Here is an 11331-nt window from a genome sequence, read left to right as displayed (position 1 = left end):
TGTAAAGAACTCTTGGGTGAAGCCTTCGCTTGCATGTACATCTATGTATACGCAAGAGATGATTTATGATCTTCCTAGCCAAGCAATCTTCCTGGGAGCTGGAAGACTATGCCTATGGCGCAAGGTATCTACATTTGGTCTTTCGGACCCTTGTACCACCACTTACCCCATGTCCCAGCCAGAAATGTCACTTGGATGAACCCATTCAGCCTACCACAAAAATGATAGAAGGCATGGGGCCTCATCTTACTAACCTCTGGGCCTACTGTAGAGCCAAGTAAACAATAGCCACTTAATCGACGCTAAATTGCATACAATGAAGCAACTTAACTAGTACAAAATAGTATAACCCTCAAGAAGAGTATAAGCAAGAGACTTCTAAGTTTCAAAGTGGAGAGAAGACCCTACTGGAGAAAAAAGAAGAAAATTCTTCCACCCGCACATCAAAAGATATTATGATGCTTCCCGGTAATTAACTGGTACAAACAGAACCGTCAGAAGAGCAGTCGCTTCATGGTTTTACCCAGGGCAAGTTTGACATCTTTGTTCCTCAAACTGTAGATCAAAGGGTTGAGCATGGGAACAACATTGGTGTAGAAGACCGAAGCATATTTACTCTGGTCCCCGGATCCGGGAAAGGAGGTTGTTAAATAGGTAAAGGCCCCTGACCCAAAAAACAGAGCCACAGCAGTCAGGTGGGAGCCACACGTGCTGAAGGCTTTGGCCCTCCCCTCGGCAGAGGGGATGCGGAGGATGCTGGAGAGAATGAAAGCGTAAGAGACGAAGATGCTGATGCTGGATGTCACGATGACCACGCCGACGACCACAAAGAACAGCAGCTCGTTGGCACGGGTGCTGGTGCAGGAGAGCTGCAAGAGGGGCAGAACTTCGCACAGATAGTGGTCGATGGCGTTGGAGTCGCAGAAGGTGAGCCTCAGCATGCCTCCGGTATGGGCCACGGCCCCGGCAAACCCCACCCCGTAGGACCCAGACATCAGCAGGGCGCAGACCTGGGGCGACATGGTGACCGTGTACAGCAGGGGGTTGCAGATGGCCACGTAGCGATCGTAGGCCATTGACACCAGCACGTAGCACTCGGAGTTGACAAAGAAGCAGAAGAAAAACAGCTGAGCCATGCAGCCCACATAAGAGATGATATTTCCCGACACAAAAGCATTCAGCATTTTGGGAGTGAAGACACAAGAATAACAGAGATCTATAAAAGACAAGTTGAAGAGGAAAAAGTACATTGGAGTGTGAAGGTTAGAATTCAGCCCGATTAGGGTGATCAAGCCCAAGTTGCCCAACACGGTAAACACATAGACCCCCAAGAAGAGGAAGAAGAGGGGGAAACGGAGCTCTGGTTGTCCCGAGAAGGCCACAAAGATAAACTCAGTCGCCGAGGAGCCGTTTCTCAGAGTCATTCTCTTCTGGGGAGCTGGCTGTGGAAATAAGGGACAGAATACATAGATTGATGCGAAGCACAGGCTTGGGTGACAGAAGAGAGGGGACAGTGCGTGGGTGCCCCCCCCTTTGCCTTTCTTCTTGTAACTGTGGAACCAGCTCAGAATGGTTCTACCCTGTGTGATGAGGTGCTCAGTTGTTTTTCAGAGACAACAGACCAAAAGCACAAGTCATGCAGCTGAAGCCTGCACAGATGAGAGAACTTTGGCCCCAGCAGCACCAAGAACCAAAGTTTTGCCCCCACCCCCATGCCCATCATGGAACCAAAGGACCAGGACATAACTGGAACTCGAACAGCAGAATGCTTTAGAAGCCAAGGGTTTGCTGTCCAGGAAGATCCAGTGTTGACGTCCCTTTACGATAAATGGCCAAGTTCCAAGGTCCTCCAATGAACACCTGCCTCACCAGCACTTCCACACATCCATTCCCCTAAGCCCCTTAAAAACCCTTAATCTAGTCCAGTGAGCAAGATGGATTGGGGGCACCACTAGGTCTCCCATCTTCTTGGTTGGCACCTTTTCCATCACTAAACCTTTACTGACTTCAAACCTTGATGTTTTGAGTTGTGGCCTTTTGAAGAGTAGGGCACATGGGCTTTGGTTGGGTAACATTCTCTCATTTATGCCCCCAGCTGAGCTACTGACATGTGCCTATGACTATATCTCAGCTCCACTGGGTTGATCATGAATCTAGGCTAGAGTCTGTTAGCATGGACAGCAAGAATCCTGTTCCACCTTGAGAAATAAGGAGATTGAGTACCTGAATTGGCTGCCCAAGGATTCTCAGAAAGACATCCCAAGGGCCAGGAGTACAACCTGAAGCCCACTGCCTCAGGATGTACTGAGAGCTCTCATGTCTCCCATTCTCTGCCCCCCTCTCCCAGTCAGACACGGGGTCCTCTCTCCCCCACGCACCTGGAGAGGAAGCCAATAGTGCCCCCTGCTGTCTCTGCACATCCTACCTTCTTCCTCTAAACCCCTTCACTCCATCTCACATCAAAGTCAATGTAGAGAGCAGGGGAGGGATCAGTACCTCCTAGACCTCTTGGTTGTGGGTTTATGAGAAGCTCGTCAGAGAATTTGGGATTCAGACATTCACCTTCCTTTTCCCTGGCTCCCTCAGTGTTGAGCTGTATGCGTCACTTTTTTCATTAGCCCAAAGCAGAAGATGGTGTTAGTGCATAAAGCAGGCAGCCTCAAGTGTTAATGCTTCTGATTCCCTGGTGCTGAGAATCAGAGCTTCTACAGACCCCAGTCTCCAGGTGCTCTAGGAATAGGCTGAGATTTCTGTTTGTGGATTTTCTTAGCTGGTCTACATCAACTTCAGGAGAAAAAAATAGCAACCCTCATTTTCATCAGAACCCCGGCTAGCATATCATGAACTTTATGCTATTTGATGGCCTCAGGGACCTCATTAGACACAATTTCCCTGGGAGTTTTTCAGATTGTCCCTGTAGGGAAGAAATTGCACTCTTTGTTTCTGGTTGGGATTATGATGCTTACACAGCACCTTGGGACTCAGATGTTCCACTCGAACTTGACTTTTACTCCAGGGATTTCAGGACTTCCTGTGTGAGGTTGGGGCCTCATTTTTTCCTCTCCTTCATTAACTCCAACACTTGAGCTTGACTTTAAGGAGAGTGGCCCCAAACCTATTTTAGCCACCATTCCCAAGTTTTCAAAGGGAGTTCTGAGAATTATAAAAATAAGTTAGATCAGAGTTGTAGGTGCTACAGAGAGAGCACCTCAGACAACATGTTTCTAGCACCTTGAGCTGCTGAGAACAGTGGAGACACCACACCAGCACCTCCACAAACACCACCTGCTCTCAGCTCTACTAAGAGCCACAGGCAGGCCTTTGCTATATATGAAATGATCAAAATATTACATCAATATGTAAGAAAGCACACACTTACCTGCATGAGTTCACTTTATAGATGTGTACAGGCTCAAGGTGCAACAGGAGTTGTACCTGAAGTTTTTAATCCTGTCATTCTCTAGTGACAAAGCAGTTCTTCCTACAATTGATCTCCCTCTCCCTTTCCCTCTCTTCTCTTTTGTCTGTCTCCCCCACTCTTACTTCTCTTTTGTAATCTCCTAGCCTTCAGGATAGTCATAACTGAACCATTTGACTTTGTCTCAAGATACACCAGAGAGCATCAAGTTTATTGTCATTTATCCAATGCTGAGGTAGAGCAGAAGCCCTTTAGGGCTTCCATGTTAGTGGGTGGACATCAGAAAAAATACTCAAGGGAAATGGCCAAGGGAATTTCTAGTACATGTCTGGATTACTTGATCCAAATTCCCCTCACTACTCTGAAAATCTCCTTCCAGTTCCATATTTTAATGATGTTTTTGAGGTTTATTTTATGAAGAAAATAGGCATTTCTTTTTAGTACATATAATATCTTACTGCATTTCCCCTTAAATATCAGTTTAGCAGATATGTAGCAATGGCCCAGCAATGAAAGAGTGAGGAAGATTTATCTCTGTTCATTAGAGTAGAAGTTAACTTATTTATTTACTCATCACCTAATAAGTATTTATTAAGGCCAGATAGTTCCAGCAGTCTTAAAAACTTTATAATCAGAAAATCTCTCCTGAAAGAACAAAACTTAGAATTCTGGATAAAATATAAGTCATTTATTTGTTCATCTTTGAGCTTGCAGAAATGAAGTGAATTCCTGCGAAAGCAAAAGATAAAAGATAAAAAAGCAAGAACCCAGAGGGGAGTGCAAGCACTGAACTTGGGTTTGCCCTTGGGGAACTAGTGGATTTCCTGTGGTTCTAAGTCAGGATTTAATTGAGTTGACAATGCAGGACATAAGAGATAAAGCCTGGGACTCAAGAAGGTTGGGAGTTTGGAACCATTATTGACTCTCCATACTGGATCCCCAAAGGGAAACATCTTCCATGGCTAAATCAGAGGAAGAAAAAGCCCACAGAAGAAGAAGGAAAAGATGTGTGTCTAACTTGGCCTTGGCTGTAGAAGAGCAGAAAAAGAAAAAATATTCCCTATGAATTTCTAACCACCTCTGTGTTTCAGGTAAAAAAATCATATTATACACAAAGAATATGAATTCTGGAGAATACAATTTAAATCCAGATATCAAAGAAATTTTTCCAGGTAAATATTAGATCATGAGCTCTTAATGGAAATCACTAAGCAAACAAATGAAACCACTAGGAATGAGAATCACCATGAAAGATGAACCACAAGCTACAGAACCAGACCTGGCAAAATTGCTAGGCTCTTCAGGGACAGAACACAAAATAAATGTAAGTACATTAATGTGTTCAAAGAAAAAAAAGAACAAATTGAAAGTATGATGAAGAAACCAACAAAATTAATAAGGCAGATTAAACAAGTATTAAATTAACTTTTAGAAGTGAATACATGATAGTTGAAATTTAAAACTTTATGAATATGTTAAACAGCCTATTAGACACAGCTGAAGAGAAAATAAGTAAATTGGAGGGTAGATCTAAAGAAATTACCCAGCAGTCAGCATCAGCTGAAGGGGGGTGGTGGGAAGAGCAAAAAGTCTGCAACTTAGAAATATAATTTAAGAAATATAGAAACAGAGAAGGCCCAACAGATATGGAGAGAATATTTACCACATTCTAGGCCCTGTGCTTTGCTTTGAGAATAAAGCAATGATCAAAACAAACATAGCTCCTGCCCTGTCAAATATATAATCTAGATGGAGAAGCCTATAATAAACAATACTTACACATAACTCATTAGAAGTACAATAAGTGTGCTAGTGATAAGTTCTGGGGTGCTATGAAACCATTTAACAGGGCTGTCCTAAGTCTGGAAAGTCAGGGAAGGCCTCCCTGAGGAAGTGAAATTCAGGTTTAAAACTAAAATGTAAGTAGGAATAAAAAGAGTTACTTGTTTGTGACTGTCCAGCATTGAACCTCCTTCAGTGTTTGGGAAGGAATAAACACCCCTGGGAATCTGCTCTTGTATGAGCCTTGGTTGGAGCCAGAACTTGGCCTTCTTCTGTGAAATTTCTCCAGAGAACATAAGACCTGACCTCAACTCGTCATGTTCCCATGCGGGACTCTGAGTGTAGGGTAAGTAACACAAAGAAACAGGAACAATTTGTATTCTATTTTGGCAAAGACAAAGAATCTACCAGTCAATGACACATGTTGGGTGTTAATGGTGCCAGCAAGAGTGGGCAGCACAGCCTGACCAGATGGTTCAGTGGTGTAACTTGGATGCTATTCCACCACCTGGGCTTCTTCTAAATCCTTCTTGGCTCCCAGAGCTGGTTCCTCAGCTTCCTCTAAGAGTCTGTGAACTAAGAGTCCCATTTCTTCCCAATTAACACTCTTTTTCTCCAAAGCTAACAAGAATCAACTCCCACTGTTTGCAGTCAACAACCCTGGATGGTGTAAGAGGGGCTGGAGATTAAGGAGGCTGTGTGCAGAGAGCGGAGAGAGGAAAGCAGTCCAGGCTGTGGGGCAACTCTCTCATATCCCTGTGAGGGGGGCAGGCACACCTGCCAAAATCACCTTCTTAAGGGGCTGTAAGAAACTCTCCCTCAAAGTTCTGCTTTATTTTAAATGACCTTTTCTCTTCCAGGGAAAGGTTTGGATGAGTTTGGAGAATAAAATAAACAAACGTTTTAAATTCCAGAGACACTTTTTCAAACTCCTGCACAAAGCTTTTCAAACATTCAGTTCTTTGGTGACTCTTCCTCTCTTTAAGAAGCTAAATTACACTGGTTAGTAGAATGAATAATAAGTTTCTATGCTGGGTAAACAGAAATGCATTCAATGAATTATCTGGCTAGCTTTTTAAATGCAGTGTGGGCCATACCAACAACAATAATAATTATTATTATCATTATGTTTAACATCTAAGGAACTAATGGTACAATAATTATTTTTATTGATGATTAAGGGGCTAGTGTATGATTAGTTGGTCAATGTTATGATAGGGTTCTATTTTTCATGGGCTCTATAATCACTATATTGTCTTTGAGATTCCTAATAAAATCATGGAATAGCTTTTTCTTTGTTTTAACACCACCACCATGGTTTAATACATGGAATTGCTTTTTGCGCACTTTGTAAAACTTAGAAAATAAGTTTACTCTTAAAAATAACTTAGAGAGTATTATAGAAAGTGTATCCTTTCTTTTATAACAGGTTATTTCATGCAAGATCTTTATTCAGAAAGTCTCCAATTATTACATTGTTATTATGGAAATGCACAATATGTTTTAGGATATGGTTTTAGAAATGCATTGCTGGTCATCTTGACGGTAAGTAGAGGTTTCCCAGCAGAGAAAAATCAGGAGGACACTCTGAGCAAAAGGGAATCTCAAAGGAAATATAAAAGGTCATAAGGGGGGAAAGCACTGCAAATTTGGGGGATGGCAGGTGTCACATGGCAGAGAGGGGGAGGAGATAGTTGGGGTGTGATTAATGGTGATAATAAATCGTATCACCCTTTTTTTTTTTCTTCTGAGTCAGAATCAATTGAGAAATTAGACGCAGAAGTCAGATAGAAAAAAATGCCAGCTTTACTGCTGATAAGGTTGACCGGAAGACCTACCTTGGATGTACGTCTACAATGAGGCCTTGGAATCCCCTGGAGTGCACAACATAGACTAAATTCATGAATTCAGGTCTAAGCTGAGCTGGGCAACAGTTGGTCTTCTCTACAAAGGATAAGGGTTGCCAATGGAAGAGATGAGTGGGGGTCCCGAGGAAGTGCCCATCCTAACTCAAAATGGGGAGAGGGGCCATAGAAAGGGGCTGGGTCACACTGAGCCACATAATAAAGTCTTCCTCCCAATTTCTCATCAGTTGGGGTGGAGTCTGGAAAACGAGAGGGAAGAGAAAGGGTTGGTTCTTTATTTACCTGCCGGAGACTTATGAAGGCGAGGGGGTGTGAGGGGGTGTGAGGGGGTGTGAGGGGGTGTGAGGGGGTGTGAGGTGCAAAGCACAAACGAGGCTGCAACCGCAGGCCGCGCACCGGCGGCCGGGCACCAGAGCCTGAACTCCGCGGCGGTCCCTGCGAGCAGAGCGCGAGGGGCACCCCCAGGCGGGCCCTTAGAATTTCAGTGAAAGATGCAGAGGAAGGGTGGCACTGGAGCCAAGGAAACCTGAAATAAAGTGGTGGGAGGGGCGCACAGAATGTGACACCCAAGAAGAAACGAGAGAGAAAGCCACCCTTAGGATACAGAAAGGGATTTCGAATCCTCAGGCAAACACGTCTGTTCAAGAGCTCTTTAAAAAGAAAAAAGAAAATAAAAAGAAGGGCCCCATGTTGTCCTTCTGGGCAGTGAGTGGAATCATTTCACATCGTTCCGCTGACCCTCCAGTTTCAACGCAATGGGAGCAGTCATTAAAAATCATGATTTTCATGTATATTTAATCACGTGGAAAGCTGTTCACGGTGTGTTACAGAATGAAAAATAAAGTTAAAGATCAAGTTGACTTGATCACGTCTGTCTGGGTGGTATACATGTCCATTATTTATCACACGTATACACATATATGCATATAGTTTTTGCAAACCTGCCTAAGCCATCACAACTACACAGGCAGAAAAATATTCTGAAATAATATACACAGAAGTCCCCAAACCAGTCGTCTCTAGCTAGATACAGGAGGACCACAGCACTGGAGGGAAGGGAGGTTTTCCTTTCACTGTTGATTCCTCAGTCATAATTTTAAATGAACATGTACCACTCAATATATATATTGGGATGTAGAAATTATCTGATCGAGCATAATCATTTTTCATAGAATCAGGCATGAGCACAGAAATATAAAATAATTGTCCCAAGTTCATACAATAAATTTGTGAAAATGTTGTGGGTACTAGGAGGCAGGGGATCTAGCAGGAATGGGAAGAAAATTTACTGAGCGCTTAGCATTTGTCTTAATAGTTCTTCAAAAAGAATTAAAGAGAAAGGCATTGATGCTTAGAGACATCAAGTAACCTGGGTAAGGTCGCAGAGCTGCAGAGCAAAAGCTGAAAGAGTTCCAGGGTTGACCCTACCCTCCAGCTCCCTAGTCTCTGCTCTGCCTGAGTCTCCAGGCTGCCCCTCTCCTGCCGGTCACCCGCATTCAGGACCGTCCATCTGTCCTGTGCTGTCAAAGCACCATCCTCTCCTGTCCCTCTCACTCCCTTTTGCTGACCCGAACCACCCCAAAGGCAAAACCATGTGCCCACCCGAACTTCATTTTTCCAGCTAGAAGAGAATTTTCCCCAAGAGAGTCTCGTAATCAGAAGTATGCTCGCAGCTGTTCACGTTTCGTCGCCTCACAGAAGCGTTTACACTTATGATTTTCTTTCCAACCAAAAGGCAGGCCTCCCCGCCTTTGCGCAGCGCCGTGAGGCTGTGGCCTGCAAGCCCGAGCCTACAGCTCCCCGACCCTTTTCTGGAAAGTGCAGCAGCCCCAGCCCCCCCAGAAAGCAGGCGAGCTGCTGAAGCAGTGCGATTGAAAAACATAAGGAAGGGGCTGGTTTGGGGGTGTAGGCAAAAGGCTGGTTGAGAGAAAAGCAAAGGGACAGAAAAGCAGAGAGACGTCACCCCCTTGGCATGAAGAAACAAAGGCACTGTGGCCGGGACGGACAGGGGCACTCAGGTACTGAGAGTGCGGCCTCCTGGAGGGAAGGAGGGACATGAGCATAACAGTAGCTCACTCCCACCACCCTCTGACCTCCTCTGCCGATTCTGGAAGCTGCCTTTGGCCAATCCCAAGCAGAAACCTGAGGGCAAGAGAGCCCACCGACAGGCCCCATCAGGGAATGCCTCCCGGACTTGTATAAGGCACAAAGGGGTGGAAAGTAGACCTGGAGAGGAGCACAGGGACCCCACGCAGTCTCCCTCCCAGGCAGCACCCTAAGTCGGTGGCTATTTCCTCCGCTGGCCGCCTGCTGTGCGGTGCTGACCTGAGGACTGGCTTGTGACATGAGGTTTTCTGTGCCCCTGAAAGTCTCCAGGTCCTTGGCTGAGCTCCCTGAGCTGCAGAATTCTTCACCCTGACTTTACAAGCACGGCTTGAAACTGAACAAAGAAATGACTGTGTGGAAGTCATTTCCAAATCCTGTCCTTCATAACCCTGACCTGTTCTAGAAAGTCTTCCTCCCAGCATTGCCAAATCCCTTAAGTCCAAGTGCCTGAAGCCCCACACAGCAGTCTCAGGAGGTGCCATGCTTGACACTCTGTGGGTCCTGGCACACTTCCCCCGCACACTCTGCAAAATTCCTCCAGAACTTGCCTGGTCACTTAGCCAAGACCATCTCAACAAAATCCTATACCTCCTACTTTCTTGCAAAAATGTGATATTTAAAATTAGCCCTTGACTGGTTGCACGGAATTTCTGTAGACAGAACTAGATTTTAACGTCCCGGAGCAGCTCACATTTGAAGTGAAAGCTTCCAGGGCGAAGGGAGAAAGAAAGCGAGTCCCTAATGGAAAGCAGGCAGTGCTAGAAGCCAAGAGCTCAATTCTAGTCCCAGTTCTGCTGGTGAGTAACCGAGTGACCTTAGGGAAGGTGCCTAAGCCTGTATCTATTCTCAGAAATACGAGAGAACTGAATTAAATGATTCTTAAGGTCTACGAAATGTAGCCTATAGTTTTAATAATATTTAAAGATGAAATATTTAAAATATTATTTTAAAACAATATTTAAGAATTAAATATTTAAATATTTAAAAACTGTGCCTGGCCGGCGTGGCTCAGCGGTTGAGCATCAACCCACGAACCAGGAGATCGAGGTTCGATTCCTGGTCAGGGCACATGTCCGGGTTGTGGGCTCGACCCCCAGTAGGGGGCGTGCAGGAGGCAGCCGATCAATGACTCTCATCATTGATGTTTCTCTCTCTCTCTCCCTCTCCCTTCTTCTCCCTGAGATAAAAAAGATAAAAATTAAAATTAAAGGATGCTTAAAATGGGAAAGATAAACTCAACGCCCTGGCAGCTGCCTCTGGAGCTGGGCCTGCTCCCGCAGGGAGAGCAGGTGCTGCGGGGAAGCAGCGTCCCAAGGATGAGCTGCGCAGTCGCCCAGATCCTTCCTTTGGTCCATTTATGTGTCCTGCCAACTCTGGTTTCTGCTCAGGTTCACCAAACCTGTGGGCAATCTCTGGGGAAAGTCCTCCCAGAGGGGAGACCGGCCCAGCTGGGCCCAGAGCGCTCACTGCATGGTCCAGCTGGACAGACAGAAAAGGCAAGGCGATCGTCCTGCAGGCCACCCCCGCCTGCGACCCGTGATTTAGGGACAGTTCAGCCCAGGTTCAGTCGCTAACCCTCCTCCAGCCTGAAGCTTCAGCGATGCAGCTTTTGGTCCAACTGACCCTCAGCTGTCCAGACAGATAACGAACCGGTCACAGGGCGCACAGACGGAAGAGCTAAGAGAGGATCCCTTTAGCTCTGTCCTGGCTGAAGGATCAGGGCGAATCCTTTCAGGGCTGCAGAGGCTTTGCCCGGGGCTTTTTCTCCAGCTTGCACAAGGGAGCCAGCCTTCGTGCCTGTGTTCAGTGCCAGCTGGTGACAGGACACTGAGCAGTTTTATTCTGGGTTTGGAGATCTGGGGACCTGATTAGAAGTAGGAAGCCAGAGGTTCCCCTGGGATCACAGCCCTAGAAATTAACTTTAAAAAAGAGGAATTTTTTGCTTATACCCTTGATAATATTTGAATGGGGTTTTAAAAACATTACTTGTTCAGTTAGGATCTGCTCGGTAAAATGCAAATTGTGCAAAAATAATACTTTATTATTTATTGCACACTCACCCCAGCGTGCCAGGATCAGTGCCATTTTACATATAATACTCCATTTTAATTCACCCCCCAATTGTTGAACTGGGTTTTATCACTCCCATTTTAGAGATGC

At 45.3% G+C, this 11331-nt stretch overlaps 1 protein-coding gene across 1 annotated transcript; it reads right to left on the bottom strand.

Moving 5' to 3' along the window:
• Positions 1 to 494: 494 nt before the first annotated feature.
• LOC107530501 (olfactory receptor 8B4-like) lies at positions 495 to 1424 on the bottom strand. Its single transcript, XM_016204273.2, has one exon. The coding sequence runs from the start codon at positions 1422 to 1424 to the stop codon at positions 495 to 497; it is 930 nt and encodes a 309-aa protein (XP_016059759.2).
• Positions 1425 to 11331: the final 9907 nt, after the last annotated feature.

Source organism: Miniopterus natalensis, chromosome 20 (assembly GCF_054644295.1).
Source record: "Miniopterus natalensis isolate mMinNat1 chromosome 20, mMinNat1.hap1, whole genome shotgun sequence".
Taxonomy (NCBI): Eukaryota; Metazoa; Chordata; class Mammalia; order Chiroptera; family Miniopteridae; genus Miniopterus; species Miniopterus natalensis.
This window is presented reverse-complemented; position numbering and strand designations above follow the sequence as displayed.